General features: G+C 35.2%; 1 protein-coding gene across 1 annotated transcript in view; it reads left to right on the top strand.

Annotated features, from left to right (window-relative positions):
- The window catches only part of ERC2 (ELKS/RAB6-interacting/CAST family member 2), a 428,110-nt gene extending 404,978 nt beyond the window's left edge, over nucleotides 1-23,132 (top strand). Inside the window, exon 21 of the mRNA XM_074152871.1 lies at nucleotides 23,052-23,132. Within this exon, the coding sequence (XP_074008972.1) occupies nucleotides 23,052-23,132 (81 nt within the window). The remainder of the gene's footprint in view (nucleotides 1-23,051) is intronic.
- Nucleotides 23,133-25,405: the final 2,273 nt, after the last annotated feature.

Genomic DNA, 25,405 nt, shown 5'->3' on the forward strand with positions numbered 1-25,405 from the left:
ATGATAGAGACGGCCCGGCTCATGCAGGCCTTGTAGCATGCTTTTTCAGCTGCATGACTTGCCCTTGTCACTTCTCCACTGCCATTTAAGTCACTGGATACACATGGTTGATTTGCCTGTCAGTTGCATGTGGCATATTAGGTTATGGATTTGGAGAGAGGAAGCAGCACCATGCTCTAAATGCATGAGGTTTTGCACCAGGAGAGCATGAGGTGAGGCTAAAAGAATGAATTTCATGTTTAGCACGAGACTTGGCAGATGTAGTTACTGGCATGTGTTTGGGGGAAGCTTATATTTGCATTTATACAAGGGAAAAGTTATGCATTTTAAAATGTTACCAAAACCAAACTGCATAATTTCAAATGAATGCTGGGCAATTTCAGCTCTAAGTCACTTTATTATTTTTATAATCAAAGCAATAATTGAATAAATGCACCTACTAAAGTAGGTAAAGAATTTGGAATAAAATATCTTTTGTATGAAATAAAAATAAAATATCTTTTTGTATGAAGCAAATGTTGGCCAGATTTCCATGTAATGTTTCACAGCAGTATATACAGCTGCTCTTGCTCTTCAAAGGTAGGTCTATTACTAGAACTTTTAATGGGTGATCTAATCTCTTCTGGTATCGGTGGCTCTTCCATTTCCACCAAGGTGAGATGCTACAAATATCCAAGCTCTTCAACACAATGATGTACTTACCATTTTTAACTTGTCAATGTTTGGGGCCAGTGCACGGGGACAGGAACAGAGACATTAGTGAACCGTCTGCGTTACAGATCTATATATCTGAGTTCTAATACACACAGCTTGTTTTTTCCTGAGCATGGAAGACATAAAGTAGAAGTGCTGTACTTAAGTTGGTGTCCTGTCCTGGTTTTGGCATCATTCAGTCCACACAGGTATCAGAGTTTCTCTAGCTGCTCTTTAATTTCACCTGCATGTCAGTCCTGTGCTGGTTTTGCTGCTCTTCTATCATGTATATGCACTCAAACAGCAGTCACTGACACTTTTTTCCTTTTTTCCAATATGCAAGTTTGCATTTTTTTTCATTTTTTGGCAATTGTCACAAAGCTTTTCTAGGTCCACTGTCTAAAATGTAAAACAATCTTCAGGATCACCAGCTTTGGTAATATATTACCCAAGCACCCTCTATTAGCTTGTGTAGCAGGTTTTCGTAGGAAGCTCTTGAACTCTTTAGAAAACTTAATGCTGACGTGCCTGAGGATACGTATCACAGTTGTGTTATATATGTAGTGGTTGCTATTTTTATAATATAAGCATATCAGTTTTGGCCCTGAGTCTCTGATAAAGTTAGTACAAAATGTATAATGAATATCTTTTATCAACACTTTAACCCTAGTTAGATTTCTAAATGGCAGTCTTTTGGTCTTTGGGAATTCATTGTGCATCAAAATATTGCTGTAGTTTTGTTCTCAAGGAACATTCCTTATTTTCTGTCCTCATTCCTAATTTCTTTCTCTAAGAGTATCTGCTATTAATGCAGTAGAAATAATAGTCCCAGGTTTGAGGATGAAAGCTGGTCAGTAAACTGTCTTCAAGGTGCTCAGTAAAGTATGCAATAAATTAGAATATTTTAGGCCTGTCTCTTTTTGGATTTCACGTCTTCAATAAGACATGTGCTCTCTACTATTTAGACCCAACATTCCAGGACACAATGTCATTCCCTCCTTGGGTGCATGAGGAAGTCTGGCCTTTATTGCTCATATAGTCTCCTTGTTCCTCCAATAACTTCCCACTTTCTCTCATGTTTCCTCTGGGTGAGAGGAAGCTATGTCCAAATCTATAAACTCACCACTGTGTCACCCTTTAAATCACTACTAATTATCCTTGAAGGCTATTAACTTCCGTCTAACAAAAGAGGGGCAAAGTTGATAAATAGTAATTAAAATCAGGATTCTATCTAACTTTTCATCTCACCTTTATTTGTTTCTTTATATTTTTATCCCAAGTAGTGAAATTTATGGAAAAAGGGTATTTATACTGTGAATAGCATGATGAGACTTGAGTCCTTGAATTGATAATAGGTAAAATTTAAATACAAATCAATAATTCTGTTATGAGCAATGTGATTTTGAATTTTCATTTTAAGTAAACCACAGGACACGTCACAAATCGGGAAATGTGCACTTAGGGAAGTTTACTGAAAGCAATTCTATAAAATAGTAGTTCTGGGGCGTTCTTGCACAGACCTTTTTGGTGGGCAGGGGAAGCTTTGTCCCACAATTTGTTACGATTGTGACAGGCTTTGGAGAGCTGGGAAAGCTGCATGCTCACCCTTACAGCCATTGCATTCTCTTGCTCTGAAGTGGGTGATTTTCCACCTTCATTAGAAAGTTTCAATTACCGTTAATTTTGACTACATGGGGTAAATAGATACTTAATCTGAATACCTCTTCCAGAATCCATGATTAACTGATATACTTCACTTTTTCTGTGTAGGTGTAGAAATGGTGTTATTTCTAAAAGTGTAAATTGCTAGGATTGACATGTACTTTTGCTGTTAAATCTTTTTGTCTCAGAAAGATATTTTCTTTGCTTTTCTTGTTCATAGTAAGACCTGTAGTTTGTATGTTGTATGCACACTAAATGTTTGCTCACAACAGAAGACAAGACAGTCTTTATCTAATAAAACTAAGCAGGAATACTAATTTTTGAAATGTTAGAAGAGTATGGTAATCATAGCTGTCAATGTTTATGCAGACAATGGTGGATAATTCCTCTCAGTGAGGGTAGCTGCTCAATGAAAAATGTGGGAGACAAGAAAGGACTATTGAAACAAGAGACCGAACTCAGTTGAGATCCGCAACTTAACTAGTGTTCCTCTGCTTTGTTGTGTGCACTGCAACTACATACTGTGTAGTTGTAGCAGAGCTATTAATGTATGGTTTACATTACTGAGCATGTTATTGAGTCCTGGATCATTCTGTGCCTCCTCTAGTGATGTCTCCCACGAAGTATTTGATGTGGGAAAAGCTTCCAGAATTTAGGAGTGGAAAAGATTTTTTTGTTTCAATTTGTTACTGTGTCTGCCTCATAACTGATGATAATGGCTCTGAGAATATAGGGAGCTAATCAGGCATGGCAGGAGTGCAAGTGACTGAGAAGGTCAGTGTGTTAGTCTTCCACAGTTTTTTTCATTCTGGAACTTCCACAGTTCCTCATTTGCTTTGTAAACCAATCTTTGATTGTTGTTGTTTTGTATTTCACCTTATACTTAAAAATATAAAAGTATTCCAAGCTCATGCTCAAAACCAAAATATGAAAGAAAGGATAAAGATATACATCTAATGTGCATCATATTGATTTATAAGATATTTTGTGTGTTTAGAGATAATTAAAAAGGATAAGTATTATTGTGTATAGTGGCTCTCATTTTCCTGCGTGGCGTGATACTGTATACACAAAGTTTGGCTCCTTACTGTAATGTATCTCAGCCAAATATTTTTGTTTGCTACTTAAAGGTCTTAGGCATAGCAGTTCAAAGTTGGGTTATTTATTTATTTGCCATTTTCCTTGATGTACTCAGAGAAGGTAAGTATTCAAAGAATCAAAGACTTAAAAGATGATGCTTCTTAAAGCCAAAGGTTTTGGAGTCTTTGAGGACAGGGTTGATATATCTCTTGGAACAACAATAAACAATTTTTATTTTATTAGAGCCAAAATATTTTTCAAATGTTGGTAATTAAATTGAGTCCATAAAGAAGCTCAGATATTAATATCAAGGGTGGATATTTCAATATTAGTAGATACTGGCTTGCAAGATTCATAATTAGGAATGTGATTCAAAAACTCTTGTAGCTATACCTTTAACCCACACCCTTAATGCTTTACTGTCATAATTCAGATCATAAGCAATACATAGCCAGAGCATGCCAGTTGCTTTTGTGTGTTTTACTTTATAATACAGATTTCAGTATATTATGTGTATTGCTATGGTTGACTATTAATCTATTTATAGCAGGCAAAATTTTACTGCATTTAATAATTTATAGTATTTCATCACATCATTTGTGCATCCATACTCTTATTTCTTATTCAGTTTTATTCTTAAATCTTCAAGTTGTTTCCTCATGTATTTATCCTGGTCGTTTGAAATACAGCAGAAACTAGGGAGTAAGTTGGGTTTTACTTGTACTTGAAATAATTCTTTTGTCTAATTTTTTCTCATGAGAAAAAAAGAGATTATGATTCTTGTGTTTCTTTGGTTTATTTTTCCCCCTCTTTCAGGTAAGTGTGCCTTTCAAAAAGTGGATAAAAGAAAGAATGTTTTTGGTAGTTCTGAACTAATGTGTCTAACCTAAAAGATTCTATTTTTTATCATTTTTATAAGTGACATACTTTCTCAGTTTTTATCACTTTAATGTTCTAGTACTTCTTTTGACCTATAGCTACATGTAGATACATTTTTTAAAATATTTTTTTCCATCTTTAGGTTTTGGTATTTCCATATTGTCATCTAACTTATATGATGATATGCAATAAGCTGGAAAAGTTATCAAAACCATTAAAAGCTGGGAGGTAAACTTTGGAAATGGCAGATAAATATCTGGATCTTGGAATGAGTCATGGCTAGTAGAAATAATTTTTAAAAAGTAAGGCCATTAAAAATGGAGGAAAAGAACAAACTTGTAACAAAGGGAGCCTCATGGATATCAGGCTTGTTGCAGTGATATTTGGCAAAGTGAGAGCAGGAGCAGAGAAAGTGGAAATTAGCAATATGACTCTCACAGAAAGCATAAGTCAAAGAAGTCTGATGACTGAAGAGCATAAAGCAGACAGAACAGTCATGACTGTGAAGGAAAATGGGATGAAGCACTTAAAAGCTACTAGCGTGACATTCAGGGTTTGAAATTTGCAAATACCTTGGAAAGGGGGAAAACAGATTGGCAATTTTGCAAGAAAGAAATTCAGCACTGTTCAGAGACCTGAGCAAGTGCTTGGGCAGCCAGAAGAAAGCTAGGCCTGAGGAAGGGCCAAGGAAATTGGCTTTGTACACCTCATCCAACCTGATACATCCCATCAGAGGAGCCTGATGGGTCACTTCCATGAAGATGGGGCCACTTAGGATGACTGGCAACTTGTGATGAAACTAATTATAGCATATATTTCACACCAAAAAAACCCCTCACAGGACAGATGAGAGATAAATTTGTAACAGTGAAGACAATTAAGCTTCAAAAAAAATTGTGGTGGATTCTCTGTCATTCTGAGACCTTCATTTAAGATGCTGTGTTCCAGCTAAACAAAAAATTATGGATCTGTTGAGGGAATCACTTGAAGATACATTATGTACAAGGGAGGGGCTTCAGCTTTATCAGTAGTTTTCTCATGGTAAAGCCACGAGGGAAGTAATACAAATCAAAAGACCTGGAGAAGTGTTAAGAATTTTGCTACAAAGTAAGGTTTAACTTGGTCACCACCTGCACACTGCTGTCCTCCAAGGCTTTCCTCTGGATACTCATGCACAAATACACTCTATTTTTATACACTCTTTAATAGCAAATAGGGAGTCGTGGCTAATTCTAGTATTGTAGCTAATTCTTATTTCATTTAGAATTAGTGGGTGATCTGAAAACATTGGAAACGCTCTGTTTAAATGACTGCTGTAGTAGTTTTGTTACCTTAGAAAGTATAACCCTTAAAGGAAAACAGACTGTGTGTGCAACATAGGAGAAAGAGCAGAGGAGTGAGAAGAAAATATGGTTGCTCGGTTGCAGTTCCATAGTGGGAGGTAAATAAAGCAGCATCTGATATACTGTCTTCACAAAATGAAAAGAAAGAGCAGTGAAAGCCCAACACCCACATTTTGATCTGATCTCAGATACTTGGCATATATGAGAAGGTATCTGCACAGGCATGACAGTGGAGAAAGTGATTGAAGTGCAGCCTTATTTTCTTCAAGTAGGCCTGTGTACAAATTTTGTGGCATAACTCTATCCCAGAATTAAAAAATAGTTGAATGCCTTCCTAGTCAGTAGGAGATCATTGGTTTAATGAGTTTTCATGCTGTAATACTTCAGTTGGTCTCTACTAGTGCTAAAGAGGTAATTATCACTCTTACTGTTTTCCGAGTTGACAACCAAGGGCGTCAAAAATGCTTTTTCTGTCAGATAATGTGCTTAACTAACTTTCAATGAAATTGCATATCACGGTTCATTGCCCCTTGAATTTTTTTCAGGACCTAAAGTGGCTGGTTTAGTAACTAGCAGTAATGTATCAGTGCAGATCAGCAGCAGATAATTTAGTCTGATCTTGTTTGATTTTATGGGTCTCCTAAAAACTTTGTTTCACATACCTAGCAGCTTAACAGACAGACATGATTTCAAGCTGCTAAACTTCAAGGACTGTTGTAGAAGGGGCAAGAATGCATGGTGGAAGAAAAAAGAGTGGAATTAATGCCGAGAAAGAATTTGACTCTGGCTTATACGCTATTGCCTTTCATTTTTAGACATGTCTACACTGAATATTATACACTTCTGCATCTGTTGGTGGTACAAAAAAACCAGAAATGAGATGACTAAATTTTAAGAAATAAAATGTTTTCAGATGTATATAGTTCTTCATGTTCCTCTAAGAGGAAAAGAGAAAGTTCTTTACAATTCTAAATATAACAACATCTACAGCTAAGGGATTCTTGAAGTTATTATTTACAAATAATTTTTTTAGAACTAAAACGTCTTTCAAATATTTAATTAGTATAGAATTTCAGTGGGACAATGCATCCTGGACTTAGCTGGAGTTTCAGACTGTGTTGATCTCAAGGTGTAAATAAATGGACTAAAATGTGGTTTGGGCTTTTTACCTTTGAAATGAAAAAACCCAAGGCTTTTGTCATTTCACTTCATTCAGAGAGCAAATGTCTTATGCTTACACTCTTTAGAAAAATTGAATTCTGATGCAGAAATTAATAGACTAAAAGTGAAAGGAAATGCAGTATACTAACAAAGTTATCCTTTATACAGCATCATACTTGGGAACCAACTATTTTGAATTTTATGAGGCATCAATTCCACGAGGTTGAATTCTCATAGCATTCTCATAGAATAAAATATGCAGTATCTTAGCAAAAGAGCAGTCATCCCCAAGAGCCCAAGGAAGATAAAATGTGTTTGCATTCTTATGACTGGTCCTTGCCCTAAAAATTAACGCAATACACTTGCAGAATTCAACAGACATTGTAGACAACTGACAACCATTTTTGTTAGCAAATAAGTCTGATTCTAAAATATCTTATATCTTAATTTTATAATTATATGTTAAAACTGGCAAATACTTATATTTCAAACGGCTGTGATTGCTTTAATTTCTTCTACTTAGTTGTGTTTTATCTTGTTATAGTAAGCATTCATATTCAATAAAGTAAATAATAGCAGGTCACCATTTTTTTAATTTTAGACAGGATTTAGTAGAATCAAATTTAATGGTGGGATGTGTGTAGAAGGAGCCAAAATACTCTAACAGAGATCTATCTGGTATTAACCAAGGATTGCAGGGTCTCACTTTTATGTGCCCAAGAGCTTGATGTATTTATGGAGTGTAGGATAGTGGATAGTTTCCTCTTAGTTTTTTACAGTTAGACAAGGTATTACTGGTATGAACAGGTATTTCCTATATGCAGAATAGGAAATACTGCTAATACAGTTAATAACCCAGCTAACAGAAGAAAAAAAAATGAAAAGGAAATGCTTTAAGGGCCCTCATGGTACACTGTAGTATTAAACACATGGCAGCCCATGGACTCAAAATAAAATCTTACAATTTGAGCATGATGTCAATGGTCAATTATTTGACTGTGGTAGCAGTACTGATAGTGATATCACACCTATGAAAACTGGAATTCATCCAGCTGCGTTTGAAGGTGTGATCTACAATCCATCAATGTCAGTTGAAAGTCAACCATTACCTTTTACATCAAACTATAAAAGCAGGTTTTACCTTCACTGCTGAAGCGTAAGGGTGTTGTTCTAGCAGCCTATTCTTTTTAGGTATTATGTATGTGTGTTATCCATTATGTTCCTCTGAAAGGCCTTTGATTACGTCTTTAATCATATTATAATAATAATATCTGGTAATATTATAATAATATAATATCTGTATCAATTAGTACTAATAATGTGTGCTCTTTTAAAATAAATATAGACTTCACAAAATAATTTGTAAGTAGGTACTATTATATTTCTGTTTTGAGAAACTGAACTACAAAGGTGTTATGACCTGTTCATAAATTGTTTTGTATTTATCTATTCGTACTGGCCTGGTTTGTGACTAATTGTTCCTCTAACTTAATTTTTAACTCTTTTATGTAGCATGTTTGCTAGTTTTTGCATAGAGTTATTTGTCTGAACGTTGTATTATTGTTATGCGCTGTGACTTGAGGACTGAAGCACTTGGTGTGCTAAGGAGCAAGATTTTATAAGCTGTGAATAAGGTGTACAGTACAGCTCCTCTAAATTTACAGTCTGAATGTACAAATAACAGTAATATTTTAAAAAATTTTGAAAGCAAAAAAGAATTCTAAATTTTATTATTAAGATAACTTTAAATCTATTTAATCAACTCTAAATAGCAACATTTTCTCTGGCAATGCTGTAGCTTGGAAGTGTTATATATCCTTTTTCCTTCTATTAAATATTTATGTATACGACAATTTTTTATTCCTATCATGCTGCAGGGTTTTTTGTCCTTAGCAAGGAGGAGCCCAAAAGTATGCAATATATGAACATTTATATCAATATTTGAAATATATATCAACATGTAAATATTATACCAATTTATAAAAAGTTAAATATTTTTTTTACTGTGTTTATTCTGCTGGGTTTTTTTAACAGAGTTTTTTTTCCAGCTGTTTTAACAAATAATTATCAACCAAAATTTTCTACATCTTTTTATTTTATAATTACAGCACTTCAAAATTTCCTTTCTGGTTCCAACAACAGAAAGAAACAAATAGGTTATTACGATAAAGCAGTAGTATGGGTTTATTTATCTGCATTATATATTCCCAGTTTACAGACCTGCCTAGTATCCTTTCTTCTTTTAAGGGTTGTCTGACCTTTCCCATAAAGAAATCCTTTCTTTTAGCTGATAATTTTATAAAATTACTTGGGACATTTGCCAAGTGAGGTTATCTGTCTCAGGAGTTTATACTCTGCACAAATGGTTCCATGTGCTTAGCTGAAAAGGCTCAGCTATTTGCAAGACAGAGCTTATAGGTAAAAAAAACCAAACCAAACCAGTAAACAATGCAAGTGGAAGTTCCTTTGAAAAGATTTTACTGATCCCATTGCTTCAGGATACATTCAGGAATGTACTTTTTTGTTGTCCAAGTAAATGTTAAATTGTTAAAATGTTAAAATTTGGTTAATTTAGAAGAATCCCACTTTGCATGATAATCATTAGGTTTTAGCAACTAGGATTTCATCTGTGTGATCAGCTCTGGAGCTGAGGAAGATTTCCCTTATTTTCATTTAGGAGTGCTTCTTTTGTGCCAGGTCCAGAGCTGAAGCTGAGATTGCCTCTCTGTTTTATCTGTCAGTCTATAACTGGGATTTTTCTCAATGAGTTGATGTGAGAGAATAGAATGAGATCCAGAGAGGACTGAGACTGATTAAAAACCTTGAGGGGGAAGAAAAACAGTTTTAGAATATAGCTCGGTAGAAAAGAAACAGCAAATCAGCTGCAGGGGTAAGGAAGAGCTGAGGTAGCTGTGCAAACAGGTGAGAGCAATGGTTGGTGGTTCTGGAGACAAGGACAAAAAATAGGAGTGCTAAACTGTGAAGGAGGGGGATAGTGAGATGAGGATTGGAGGGCATGGTGGAGATTGGGGTACACGAATAAGAATGATTGAATATGGAAGATGGAGGGCAAATTGGAACTGGCTGAGCAAAATCTCTGATGGTAGTAACTGAAGAGAGTCCAGAGAGACAAGAATAACTACAAGTCAACTGAGTAGTGGATGCTGATACTCAGGTAAATTAGTGCAATGATGTCATAATAAAGAATGCTCTAGAAAAGCCTGAATGAAATTAGTAGTTTTGTTTAGACAGTAGTGTTTGAATAGCATTCAATTAATGAAGCTTGAAGATAAGATGTATCCAAAATGTTGGACAGTTGGTCATGGGCAAAGGCCTGACATCCATTCTGTGTACTGATTGAGGCAGGAGTCCTGGGGGAAAACAAGATATGCAGAATTAAGGACTGTATCATAACTAATATCTAATAAAGTACAAAATTCAAAATGAACAGATAATCTCAATCTGGATTTTTTTAACTTTTGCTTGTTTTAATTTGTAAACTGATAGTGTTGTTATAACAGAGAATTTTTTCTGTGTGAGGAATACACATTAAGTAGATTTAATCACATTATGCTGTTAACATTAAGCTAGCTGACAGAAGGATCAGTTTTTCAGTATCTTTTTAATCATTAAAATATTTGCTTGTCCATCCCTGCAAGAGGTTGAATAATGAAGAGATTTGCTAAATGACAAAAGCTTTAATGTGAATTTCAGTGTTTATCTTCAGTATGTCATCTTGTAATTTTTTAAATAATTATTTTGTAATCAATTTCATTGTTCTGATAAAACACAGTTTCCTTGAGTGAACTGCATAGCTTGACGGCTTTTACTACAAGGCCTAAATGTGTCAACATTGACAGGTATTTCTGTCTTTTTTTTTTTTTTTTTAAATCTACAAGATAAAATCTTGAACTCAAAAAAGCCAAGTAAATAAATAGGCTTAAAGAGACAGCTGTGTGCTTTTATGAAGAGAAAAAGTAACGAAGGACACATCAAAATGCTGAGGATGATGTGTTTCAAATAAACCTTGGCACATTTGACAGTTTTCTGTTTAGGAATTTCTCATAAAGGTTCAAGGTAGAATAACTTACAGGTGGAATAGAGTACTGCCAGAATACTTGGCTTGTCCTGTAGGCAATTTTTTGAGGAAATGCAAGTATTTAATTGACCTAAATACGTAGAATTTATTGTCCAAGAAGGCAAGTTCCATTCATTACCGGCGTTTACAAAATAATAGTTGTCAGACTCCAGGATGGGGTTTTTATTTGTCAGGATCTGGCCAGTAAGCTAGTATTTAGAGTAAACATGAAATTGAATGAAATTCAAGAGTACCATTTTGTGAGTCTGGTGCAGAAGTCTGAGACTATAGTAACCAGGAACTACAGCTTGTGTTGCTAGAAAGTTAGAGGGTGCCTGGTTGTTCTGAAAAATGATGCTGATATGCTTACTCTTGATTTGGGAAATTTTCTGTGAGTTAGTTTTTTTCATATCATCAGTGAAGCATTATGTACTAAAAAAAGAATGTAATTGTAATACATTGTAGGCTATTCCATAACAAATCTTGAAAGTATGTGCAGTCCCGTTCTCTGGGCAGAAAGCCTCCCCTTCAGCTATTTTATTAATAAAGTCCCCTTCCTAAGACTGTCATACCAACAGTTACTATTTTTTTCTGAATAAGGATATTAGCATTCACCCTAGTGTAAAAAACCAAATGTTTATCTTAATGACCAAGTGTAACTCTGGAGCTATAATCAGGAAATACGCCTCCCTTGATTTCAACAGAGGTAGAGAAAATCTTAAACAGTGTTTTCCTCTTCACATTACTGTTGACACAGGCCATGGAGCACCTATTATTAAGACAAGGCTATGTACATCAGTCTAAATCTTACATTGTTAAAGACTGCAGTTGTATTTCCTTGCAAAGCTCTATGCACAGATTAGATGCTGCTTAAGCAATAACTGACAGTTCACTGTGTGCACTACCACCTGGAAATATTGTTAAGGACAGTCAATGAGGGGGAAAAACTCAGCAATGCTGAGTTTAGATTCTGTAGAAAGAATTAAGTAATGATTTTTTTTTACTGGATTTTTTTAAAATCTGTGTTTTCGAGGGGTTTTTTTTATTTAATTTTTCTAGTTTTCTCAAGGATTTAAACATGAAGATCTGTTTAAATAAAGAAGGCCTGAAGGACCTGAAAAAAGCTTCGAAGTCAGTCTGTCAGGTTCTTTCTGGCAATGAAGCTCTTGCATTATCTGTTTAATGTTGAAATCAGTTCAAGTCAATGAAATTTCTTTAATGAACTTTAGGGCACATCTTCAAAGAAACCTGCAATTGAACCTGTGGAAAGGCCAATGCCTTTGAACTGTGGAAAAGAAGTTTATCCTAGATTAGCTTGATCTTTTAGTTTACTCTGCCTTCTAATCCAGTAACAAAGATCTAAGCTTTAAGAATACCCCTGAATTGCAGTGACAACCTGAAAGTAGTGTATTGTTATGGATAAATTCATTACTTCCCTTACGTATTGGCATTTTAAATTTGGAAGGATAGCAAAGTTGTTTATTTTGTACTGTGAACATTCTGGGTCTCCCTGAGCGCTAGATTTTCTTTAATTTTGTTACTGCCTTACAAATTGAAGATTTAATTTATTTTTTGTTTTCATTCTCCCTCTAACATTTCACTGTACTTCCATCCAGTTCAGCCTTTCATCAACCAAATGTGGAGCAATGTACCTCCAAATGTGAAAGAAATAACAAAATCTGGAATAAATTATAAAGTGATGAAGAAGGGAAATGCAGAACTGTATGGAAATAAGTATATTAATGCAGAGGCTCTGATGCACATAAGTCTGTTTTGAAGGACACTTCATTTTTAGTTTGAAATTCTGCTTTTAAATTTTACTGTAATATGATATAACATTTGCTTTTGTGAGTACTTGAGGAACTTTCGGTGTTAACAGTATTCTTTTCTATAGAAATTCCCTCAGTTTTTAGATTTTGTACTCTTTCCAGATTACAATAAGAAAAACATGGAAGAGATTTTTAATAGAAAAACAGTTCAGTGGTTTGCAGCTGGTAACCACAATGCCTGTACTGCTGCTTTTATTTTATGAAGCAGAACAGGTCAATTCAATATCAGAGCTGATCGTGTTCCTTCTGTGGTCAAAGTGAAAATACACGTCCAGCAAAAAATGTAAGTGACCACTAGTTTCTTCCTTTCAATCATTCTGTGAAATGTCTTTTAATAAAAATGTCTCATTTTGCGGAATCAAGTAGGATGAGAATGGTTATCACTCAGCAGCAAAGGAAAATACACTTTTTGTCTGTGAATATTGACTTCCATAACTGACATTATTTGATGCCTACTTTTAATTGTGGATTAATAGGAAGTATCACTGTGCAAAAAGTGCAGACAACCAGTTAGGTAGAAAATCTCATTCAAAATCAGATGAAAAAAATTGTATTTATAAAACTGGATTTTTAAGAAGAAGTATAGAAGAGAAGAATATAAAATATGGTTGAAGGAACAGAGAATAATTGAAAATTGAAATTATGTGTTTATTCAGCATTAAAAATTAAGTGACACTATTTTCCTGTATTGTGTTTTATTTTGTGATTAAATCCTGTTAAAGTCAATGGGAATTTCAGCGCTGACTTGATTGGCACTATTTCACCCTTCATCTGCGAGAGCAGTTTCTGCTTTTTATTATTATTTCAAAACGGCATCCTTCCTTTTCTTCTCTCACTCAAGTTTCCTAAGGATTTATAATCTTTTGGATCAGAAGGAATTTTTTTTCTTGGTATGTACCGTATAGTTGAAATCAAGTACCACGCAAAAAGCTAGCTGACCTAATGGGCTGATTCCAGCAGAGCAGACGGTTTGAATCTGGACTTTCTTAGTTATTGAGGGTATAGGATTTTGAATGCTTTTATCCTTTTATTGGTGAATGCACTAAAGTGCATGCAGACAGAGAATGTTAAAGTGGCAGTCAGATAAACTTGTTAAAGCAGTAGGAGTTTTTCCTTTCTTTCTACGTGACTTTATCATCACAGTGGAGTTAAAAGGCAATTAGCCCTTCAGCTCTTTTCTGGCCAGTTTATTGGCATTTTACACACAACTGTTGAATAGACAGTGCCATATTAAAAATTCCAATGAAGCTGGCCTGGGGATAACAGACTCTAAATTTCAGGTTAATGCAGGTTTCCTTGAGAGGAACTATTGCCAAAAAGCTCAAGTAAAATTATCTAAATACAGTACCTATGCTGCATGTACTCATAGTTGATGGAAAATTGTAGTAGTCTTGCTACATGCTGTGTTACATTTCCAGGGAAATATTTTTATAAAGAGTGTTTGATGAAAAAGTTTATTCCTTTAGTAATAACAGGCTACCCACTGTGTTACTTATACTTAAGGCAGTGAACATAGTGAGTTGAACTAGACGTTTTCATCATAATAACAACAATTATACTTGCTTTGCATTTCTGTAATTTTCATCTGAGGTCATTAGAACGCTTCACAAACATGGATTACTTATTTCTTTCAGCATATGAAAAGATGGAGGAGAGATTATGTGAAAATTTTGACCAAATTTAGTCCAAAATTTGTATTCCTTTTTCTTTTTTTTTTTTTTACAACTGTAAAGGAAATATTGTCAGGGTTTTTTTTCTCATTTCAGTATCAATAGAAAATTAAGCATGTCTTTTGAAGTTCTTGCACCCCAAAATGTTAAGAACCAAAAAGAGATCACTTTTAAGAGCTCAAACTTTGCTTCTGATACTGATGAGCCATCATTAAAGTTTTCTGTAACTTTTGTCTTCTAATACAGCAAATACATGTTGCAAGTCAACAAAATGGCTTCATTAAATGGAGATTACAGCATAAATCAAAAATCTGGAAGTTAGGAAGTGCCAGATTTAATGTAGCTCATAATTTTTATTTTGGTGCCCTTTTTGGTACACATTCAGATATACAGCCATTTACTACCTTTTCTGTAGCACCTCCCTGCGGTTCCACACTTGCTATCTATTATACTAAACGCATTCTTGAGTTGCATAAGAAATGGGACAGTGACTGTGGGAGAGACAAACAATAATGTTATTGGTCAACTTAGCCCTACCCATTCTCTTGCTACAGATTTCTTATGTGCTAACGGATTGTGTAGAACAAAATAACAGGTATTGTGCGAACTTCTATTTATTTCAGTCGTGACCTCTGTCAGATGTATAGAGCAGTCACAGTACCACAGAGCGATGAAAACACTGCCATTATGGTCATCAGGAGCAAAACCAGTGCCGAAGCACCAAGCACCACAGGAGTCGTTCGGGGTTTTAGGCCATTTCTAACAGTTCTCTGGGCTGCAGAGGCAAAAATCACTTTTTAACATCTACAAAATGAGGAAATTTAAATGTACAATTTTATTTCATAGAAATGTAGCAAATATGACATGTTAAAGTCTATACAACTGTTTCAAAAATGAAAAGGACTATAAAATCTGAAGAACTTTACACAAGGAAGGCTAATGTATTAGAGCAAATGACCAAGACATCTGCAACAAACAAAGACTTTTGAAACTGTGCCCAGTGTCTGTGCACCATCTTTTCATACACAGATAATAATGATCTTTTCATATCTCAAGGAAGATGCAGAAAGCAGTCTGTTAGTGTTCTAGAGATATCCAGGTACCGTGGTGAGCAGCACAGAGAAGCCCAGGAAGCAAATAGTTTCATAGTTTCAGGGAGATTTTTAGCAAAGACAGCATTTTAAAAACTTTGGTAGTATTGAAAGGCAGCTTCATGCTGTAGGAAAAATTTAGCCTGTGAACAGTGACACTGATATCCTGGAGTGAAAAATAATGTGTGATCATTAGTTAGAAATAACCATAATTTATAGACACCAGGGGGCAGAATTAAGGTTGCAAGGACAGCTATAAACCTGGCATTTCCAACCATCTAAAGGGCTATTTATGTTCAAACTCAAATACACTTTTAAATTTAAATATTTGAATGGTATAGAACTTGTAAATAATGTTCTAAGTTTGTGGAAACAAAAGCATTTAAATACACTTGGAAGAGAAGTGTGATTGCTAATATTAAAAATGTGAATTTAACTAAAAAATAATTAGTTTCAGCTAATGTCCAACCCATTATTGTTTGTGGATAAATTAGTCCAGCTTTCTAAAGGAAAAACACAAAACAAATCCTTTCTTGAAAGTTAGACCTCATTTTCTTAATTTCTGAACTGCAGAAAATGTTGCAGATAACTGCAGCTTTTTATTTCCAACCTGACCTTCCACATTCTGAAACTAATTTACCATACTGCTTCTCAAAGTCTGCTCAAGGACTTCCTTTAGCAGAATAATGTGGTTCTTATTAAGTACATCCTATAAGACCCAGGAGGATTGCATGCAAAGGAAACAAGACGGAGACACAAATGAATTTCCATCCTCCAGTCAGATATATGATATTGATGACCAGGATGTATATGAAGGATATTGTAAAGAAGACAAAGAAAAAGAATTAAAGCAAATGTCTGACAAATTGGCTGTCTTCATCTGCAAAGATGACAAGTGGTCTATACAGCTAAGTAGAAGAGATGTAGGCATCAAGCCAAATAGTTATATAGTCAACAAGTCTCTTTGAATCACATGATTATATGTAACCTCTCTTTTAAATAAAGCCTCACTTTAAATTACATCATCATGAAAGACTTAAAAGCCATGAAGTTTCACATGAAAACTGATAGTTTCTCTTAACTCCAAATGTTGTTTTTCACTGTATGAATTTTATTTTATTTTATTTTATTTTATTTTATTTTATTTTATTTTATTTTATTTATATTCTGTTAAAGTGAAACTTCTTCAGGAGATTCTTTCCCTAGTTTTTAATTAGATGCACAAGATATAAATAATTGTGAAAATATCAGCTTTCATTTCAAAGTCTGTTTCTTCCGTTAAAGTTAGTATATAAGGTGACAAAATATTTTCACGTTAGGATAATTTGATGGAAAAATGCATTGAAATAGCTTGAATCTACTATGGTCTCTATAATTCCTGATGTTCTGGTTCTAGTGTATCTTGCCTAATGTAGCTAAATATAGATTTCAGTGGTTTTACAAGACACTAGGTTGATGAGGAAGATTTACGGTCTATATGTGACTCAGTGCAAATATAAATGAATGAACTCCGGAACTATCACTATTTTTCATTTCATTCTTCAACAACATGCAGAATTTGGATAATTGGGATTCTAATATGATTTTCCTATTAATCTGTTTTAAACCATGAAATCTGATATTTTAGCCATGACTAATCCATGAAATTTGTCAACTTTGTCTATGATTTACACAAGCTCTATTTAGAAAGAGAACTTGTTTGAGTCCTAAGGCATGGAATATTATTTCCCAGCATGCTTTTAGTGTCTTTTTACTAATAAGTATAAACAAAATGTGCTCATTGATTACATTATTATTTCAAGATCAGGAAGTAAAACATAAGGAATGTTCAAGAATATATTCCCCATAGCAGTGTATATTAAGAAGAAAATGACCTATCATATCAGAGTTGGTAAGAATGGTTGTGATCATAAAGTTTACCTAAAATAATTGGATAACTTGCTTGTAGATTAAAAACATATGTGATACTTGTATGTCTTTATGCTGTAGGCTTTAGAATTAATTGCTGTCAGCATAGAACAGACCAAACAAAAATAGATTTGCATCAATTCTTTGTAATGGGGGAAAAAAAGCTTGAATGACAGTGAGGATAATTCTGTTTTGTTTTGGGCGGGGGGAAGATGGCTATACAATGTTCACATACTGAAGTGCAATTTACTATATATGGCAAAGAATAAAGATCCTTTATGTAAATGTAATAACATGCAAGTAATACCTTCAAAAGGAAAGAAAAAAAAGTCTCTTGTGTACAGAAAGTTAGTCTACTCCAGCTGTCCTCTCTCACTTTGTGGGGGGAAGACATTTGGGGAAAGGCCAAAACACAGATATTCACAAAGCATTCAATTTTTAGTTCAGCATAATGTCTTAATCAGCTTTTACAGAGCTGCTCTGCTCTGTACGAAACATGCTATAAATGTGCAATACATCCGTACATGTAAATAAGTCACACTCCCTGTGGTGATGAGAACAAGATGACTACATATTTCAATAACTGCACAATGCTGCAGGTAATGGAGAAGCAGCATTATCTTGTTGTTTTTCAGATGAGCAGGGAACTAGGGCTAGAACTGCTGAATACTATGGCTATCTCTTCATCGTTTCAAATTCCTGATCGTACAGTTTTGTGAAAGATCTCCAGAAACCATACACATTAACAACACAGATGGCCCACTTGTGACAAGATCCATAGACTGGAGCCAGCTAACAAGAACTTGATCTGTAATCTGGTCTTTCTCCAGAAGAAATGACCATAAATCTATTTACACGTCCATCAAATTATCAAAATACGGACATCATCTGTCATGTTCTCTCACTCAATCATGTGATGCAAAATGTCTGTTTTGTGATCAGATCACAGATGAAATTTTGGCCATGTGCTGAGAAAGGGCTCAGGGAATACAGTCTTCTGGTGTCTTCTGCAAACGTCATGATGTTCTTATGTGGTTGCCCAACCCATGGCAGAGGAACTCTGCCACTGTGCTTCTGGTTGGCCTTTTCTCTGTCCTGACTCCTTAATCACTATAGCTGATGTACCCAAAGGCACAACCGCCTCTTAAACAGATTTCTGAATTAAAAGTCAACTGGATATTTGGTAACTGGAGAACTAATAAGGTTTAACCAAATGCCTGTGAGTTTCCAGAAAGTATAAAGCTGCCCCTGATGAAGTGAATTGACAACAGCTAGTTACTATCCCTCATATTACGATTAATCTGAGTATTATATAAAACTAGCAGTTGCGGAGTTTAAAAAAAAAAAAACAAACAACCGAAACCAAACATGGGCCTGGGGGAGGAGGATGGGGTATTTCTTCCTATAAACTGTAATTCTTCTGTGGAACTTCTTGGTACATGATGCTGTGAGTGCCAAAGTTTTTACTAGTTCAAAACGAGATTTGATGAATTCATGGGGGGGGGGCGGAATCCATCAGAGGCTATGAAATGCAGAAATTATACACCGTGAAGGTTGCTTAAACTGGGAGACTATATCAGGAGCCACCACAGGAGAAAGGGTGCTGCAGTGGGTGGACCTGTGGTGTGCTCCAGTGCTCTTTAGCTCTCTACCAGGCCTCCTGCAGTTACCCCGCCACTCAGAAATTCTTGTCTCACAATGTTCTAAGAGTCGAGGGGAAGTGTGGCCTGTACTCCAGGCAGGTATCTGCTCTTGACCTAAGAATTATAATTTATTTCAAAATTACTGAAGTAATTAGTCCACAAGGATTTTTTGTGGAGGACAGGGAAGAATTTGGGGAAGATAGATGAATGTTTTACATGTAATAGTTTGCACTTCCTTAGCTAAAAAGTAATTGAATTTAGAAATCAAAATGATCTACTGCTCTGTTTTTTCATTAAGTGCATCCTATTTTGATATCTCAATATGTCTCTTTACAAATGCAACTATTCCTTTCAGAACCATAAAACTTCTCTAATACTACTGCTATAGTATGGAATTTATTAATAATCAATAGGATTACATAGATTATGTTGCTTATTTATTCTAGATATCCTAGATACTTGGGGGCTAATATTTTTATATATGGTTAAGCTAATATGCATACACTTGCTCAGGACGGAATCGAAGCTGTGTCAAACTATGAAAGCTTTTGGCTTTATCCATTTACTGAGTTGTTAGGCAAATATTCCTGTGTTTTCTGCATTTAGACTTTTAAAATTATTGTCTTTATGTTTTTACATGATTAACAGGACATGTTCATATAAGACAAAATGCTTTCCAGTGTAAATTACATCCACAGAATTTACCTAAAAGTTTGTTGAATATGAAAGTTCTACAGCAAGGCCTTTTTCTGATAAATGCATACATTTATCAGCTAAAATCTTGATTGTTTTGCCTGTATTATGTCACTCACGTCTGGAAAGAACAGCATCCTGCTGTTTGTGAAGCTGAGCTCCTGCTGCTATTTAGCCACTTGTAGGATCCTGTCCCAATTCCTACTCTGTTTCAATAGCACCATATTTGGACTCCTTCACACATTCTTTTGCTGCCCTGTTTGGGATGCTCTATGAGCTGAAATAGAATTTTAATGTTCCGTTCAAAACAGAAGGAACCTTTTTGTTAAATAAGAGTATAAGGAATAATCTCCTCTGTTCCCTTGGATAGAATCTGTATACATGCACTATATTATTTTCCTTCAAAGTCCAGAAGTTTGGGGCACTATTTCAATATATTGGTTTACTTTATATAAATCAGATCCAATTTGAGGTTTAGTGTTGCAATAAGGCCTGCTACCATCTTAAATTGTTTCTTTCCTGTTGTAACTCCTCATCAGAGTTCAGTGCTCCTTGTTTCCATTATGTCAAAGGTTTACTGATATCTTTTTGAGCTGCTTGTGCAAGTCAGGGCTAATTAAAGCAGAGAACCAAAAGAACACCAAAAATGGTGTTTGGAATTACACCAGAGCATAAAGTGTGCTGTAGATATTTTTGCCTTACTTTTAAGAAGTCAGCAAAGATTTGCACATGTATTTTGCCAGTAACTGTTTTTTGACCCCCACATAAAACCAGAAAACAACTTGAAGCTTGATTGGTATACCTATCTATGCATTGTCTATTGCTTTACTTCATAGCTAAGCCTATTAATTTTGGTGGATCTGTTTGTGGCTAAGATTGCAGTTGAAAAAACAAGATAGCAGAACGTGATCCTTTTTAATGTAGAGCTCCTAGGCTTATACTTGCATTAAGAATTGTTCTTTAGTGAATGGGATTTAGTTTACTGAAAAATAAAATGTAGTTGAATTTTACTAATTTTACTCTTTGAATAGAAAGAAGTTCCTTGGACACAATGTAATATTGCATGCGTCTCTGTTGCGCAATTTAAAATTTTTCAGTGCAGTATACATAGCTTACCTAAGTGTATGAAGAGAATAAAGACATTATCGAGGTGAAACATATTTCAATAATTTCATAAAGTGTCTCTCACTTGTACCAAGCTTCCAGCACTGGAAAATTTAGAATGTTTCTTAGAGCATGTACCATGTTTGTTTTAGCTGTAGCTTTCTGCAGTCCACAGTTCGCTCAGTGTGTTGGATTGTCATCCACAGGAGCCAGGATCTGCTGAGAAACACTGTCCCGTGAATGAGGTTAGGGATGCAAGTGTAAACTGGAAAAGACAACAGCTACAGCAGTTTGATAATATATAAATTACTATCAAGTTTTACAGTTAGCAATGGAACAGAGAAGATAAACAAGAAAAAAGGAGAAAGAAAAAGACTTCAGAAAGTGAAGGTGAAACAGGGAGAGATGTAGCGAAGTAAACCATACTGAAGAAAAGAAGCGAGACAAATAAAAATAATATTTTGCTTCCTTTCTTGCTTGCATTTGACAAGTAATGTGTATATGATTTGTTCACAAATGTGTTAACATTTCTAATGATAGAAGCATATAAGAAAGAAAGACATTTACAAGTTTTTATCAAGGGATTTATTTTATGTAATACAAAATGAAGAGATTTGTAAGTGATCCATCTATGCAATATTAGCTTGAAGACTTGTGGTTCTGCTGCTCCTTCTCTGTTTGTACTTTAAAATTAATTGAAAGCCTCATTGTTTTGTTTAAACTGTGAAAGCTTCCAAGGTCAATGAGTGAGGTAATTGACCTGCCTGTTGTAGGACAAAAATATGTATGTTAAATTGCATAATTAGTTTTAATTACATAATTATGGTGTTTAATGTGGGGGGGTCAAAGGTTACTATTACATTTAGAAGTCATGGCAAGAAACACAAAAATAAGCAACATAGTTTAATTCTGTATTTTTTTGGGTTTTTAAAAGGGGTCCACTGTGATCTATCCTTGACCTTGGATATTTGATGATTATAGGAAATAGTATATTGCTGTTATACTTTTTGGAATCATAGAGACACCTTTGTAAATGACTAAGTGACTTTACCAAAGACTTCATTTAGCTTTAGAGTACACGAAAGTTAATCAACAGTGGGAACTCAACTGACAGCAATTTAATCTGATTGGGTAAGGTAATTACATGATTACCATGAGTGTTTATATATGGACAAGGATATTTTTATTGGAAAAAAACCTAATTGCTTTCTTACTGAGAAGAGAAAAAAACAAACAAATTTGTTTTCACAGGTTAAGAGGACATCCTTCATTCCTTGAAATAGCTTCTTTTCATATTTTAGCCACAAAATGAACTCATGATTCTTTGCAAATTTGCACGGGGATTATGTTATGGGTTCCTCTGTTTCTAAAATGCAAGTTAATGATTGCATTATTTCTTTCGTTTCAGAATCTTATTGCTTACACGTTAATTGTGTGGTAACCTATAGATGTCATGATGCTTGTAATTCATGATCTCTTTTACTGTGTGTAAACACTGTTGCTTAAATACGGGTTGATTTCACCAAACTAAAACTTAAAGGTCCATTATACTAATGGATATTTCTGGGAAGGAGGGGATTATTTGTTTTTCTGTGATGGTAAAAAGAAAAAAGCACTGTGTACAAGATAGGTAGATAAAAGGTGATGTTCCTAAAGGCTAGAGGAAACAGTCTCACTTTAGGTGCTCTGAATGGTCCTTTAGAAAATGGTTTTCCAGTCTATTGAATGAAAGTCTGTGGAGGGAGTGTTGGGAGATGAATCTTCATTAACAAACATTAACCTCTGCGAATACCTCCCTGAAGTGCACTACAGAGTAGAATCCCATTTGGCTAATAAATAGTGGCTTGCTCCAAAGCCTGTTTAAATAATGGGCCAGACCTGGCCTTGGCACTTTGTGTGATTGTGCTAGACACCGAAAAAAGAAACCGAAACTTATGAGAATAACTTCGTATCTCATCTGTAACTATTAAACACATTCTGCCAATGGAAAATGGGATACAGTATTCTAAAGGCTGTCTTCTAAGGAATTAAAAAGTTAATGAACTAAATGTTAAATAAGAAATAAATGAATTTTTTAAATGAACTATATATTTATGGGAAGAAGTTCTGTGATACTTTCCATGTTATAGAAAACATTTGTTCTCCCTTTTGCTAATTTTTTCCCCTAAATAAGTTCTTTAGAAAATATTACAATTTCTAATTGTTTTTCTAAACCAGATGATCCAGTCACTGTTGGAGGCACATAGCCACGGCAAAATCTCATGCTGTACATTGATCACCTGTCCAACCTTTGCCTAGAGTGTGATCCCCAGTTTCTTCAAGAGATCCATCTTTACCCATCTATAAAGAAGAAGAGGAGGAGGGAGACATCTGGGATATTCGAGTATCAAAGTTTAACACCAGAGCAGGTTGAATCTCCATTTATATTATTCTCTATATATGTTGCTAGTATTGACTTGGATATTTGGCTGAAGATTTTTTTCAGTAACTATATAGCATGCTCTGAAGTTTTACTAGCATGAAACCTTTTTTGTTTAGACTCTTCACTTACTGAAACTACACATGCATTTTTCATAGTTCCATGGTGTGAAATCGAATACCAAGTCATTCTGCTATTATGGAAGTCAGCTAATGCTGAGCATGCCTGGCAGTCTGTACCTGTGTCTTGAACATATGCTTGCCACAAAGACCAAAATGGCTTGTTTAAAACTGTTCAGTGTACTGTAGTTGTATCATTCTGTATTTAGCACACACAACTAAATCCAGGTCTCTGGCAAGTACACTTATTTTCATTCACTTGCTTCAGGCAAGTTAAACTTGCCTCTTCCTCTTCCATTTCCAAGAGGACTTTGATTTCCACAAAACAGACAAGGTTTCACTTACTGTCCTAAGGACTGCCCCTTTAGGAGTCTAGCACAGCCCACACACAATCCTGGAATATGTCCAACTTGTTCTTTGAGCAGAATGTGAACCTCTGACCTTCTGGGCCTCCGGCAAGAGTGCTGCCTACTGAGCCACCAATACCCAGGCCATCAATAAGTTTTAAATGCCAGTTGCAGACTTCACAGAGATAATGACTTCAGTGTGTAAAGGTTTTGTTGTGGAGGCTGCAGTCTCACATATGGCGTGACAGAGTAAATATGCTAAAACCATAGAGAGCTGTTGCATAACTTGCCTTGATATAACAGTTTTTGTAATATGTTTCAAGGCATGGAATATTATTTAAAGGGACCCTGTTATGTAGGCTTAGGCCAAAAATGAAGCTATTATAAAAAGAATGTTTAGCAAAAACAGAAATATGTCCATGAAATTGTTGGAGTGGGAATTTCAGGGTAAACTTGCTTGGATTTAAACAGTCGCCTGCATGACATTGCGCTGTTGTGCTAGGGAATGAGAACCAGAAAATGAAAATACTATTAAGTGAGAATCAGAAACTGAAACTGAGCAGAATTAAGAGATCAGAAGTCTATTACTATTGTTGTAACTTCTTAAAGACTTTACCGAGATAAAAAAATTAAATTCCAGCTTAGTAATTCAAAGCATCATTATTGTCACAGATAAATAAACTTATTTGCATTTTAATAGTAGTTTTAACCTGCTGACAAGTAAGTTATTGCATTTTATATGTATATAAAGCAAAATTAATATGAAATAAGCTTCAGAGTTTTGGCATATTTCGGGTTTTTCGATGTTCTCTAAAATTTAGCATTAAAAGCATACAAAAGACATGTTGATGTTTGCGAAATTCAAATTGATAAATGTGATTACACAAAATGTTATTTATAAACTTGGATCAAGAAGGAAAACATAGCAAGATTCAGGCTAGGACTTACATTATGGAAAGGCTGTTAGATAAATTGCATGAACCTTCTATGGAGCAAAGGCCAGGAACCCAGGACTCCTTTTCCCAGCTGAGTGCCCAAATCACTAGGCTACAGACTCTTGCTCCCTCTTGTGTTCTTTCTCTGGCCCAATGAATCTTGAATTATTTTCTGTACAATGATACGGCTTCAACAAGAGAGGTTTAATATATCCCTTTCCTCATCCCAGCATGTAACGCAGCCTGTAGTCTGTTGATTAGAACATTCTGCTGAGAGACATTGCTTTGAGTCCTAGACTGAAGAAGGAATTGAACCTGGGGATTTTGCTTCTGGGATGAGTAATCCTGCTGCTGGACTAGGAATGACTGCTGATCGTGTACCATTTTACAAAGAAATAGCACCCGAAGAATTTTGTAGGAAACCCACCTGGTTGGTGTTTATTAAGCTGGCTTAAGCTGGCTTTGAGAACACCTGTTGGATCCAGCTCCTCAGATCATCTCTGCAGGGGTGGGCTTCTTTTCTAGATCCCAATCAGGCTTAGACATAAACTGTGCAGTGAGATGTTCAGTCCTGGCTGGTTAGGTGAACTCTGGCCATGCACAGAGATGCAGCTCCTGTGTCTGGCCTATCTTACCATAGAAAACTGTATTGTCTTCAGAGAATAGACATCTACAGGATGAGATAGGGGCCTTGAGGATCACCATTTTGGCTGGAAGTGCCTAAATCCTCCTCATGCCCCATTTTGAATTC

Source organism: Numenius arquata, chromosome 8 (assembly GCF_964106895.1).
Source record: "Numenius arquata chromosome 8, bNumArq3.hap1.1, whole genome shotgun sequence".
In the NCBI taxonomy this organism is placed as follows: domain Eukaryota; kingdom Metazoa; phylum Chordata; class Aves; order Charadriiformes; family Scolopacidae; genus Numenius; species Numenius arquata.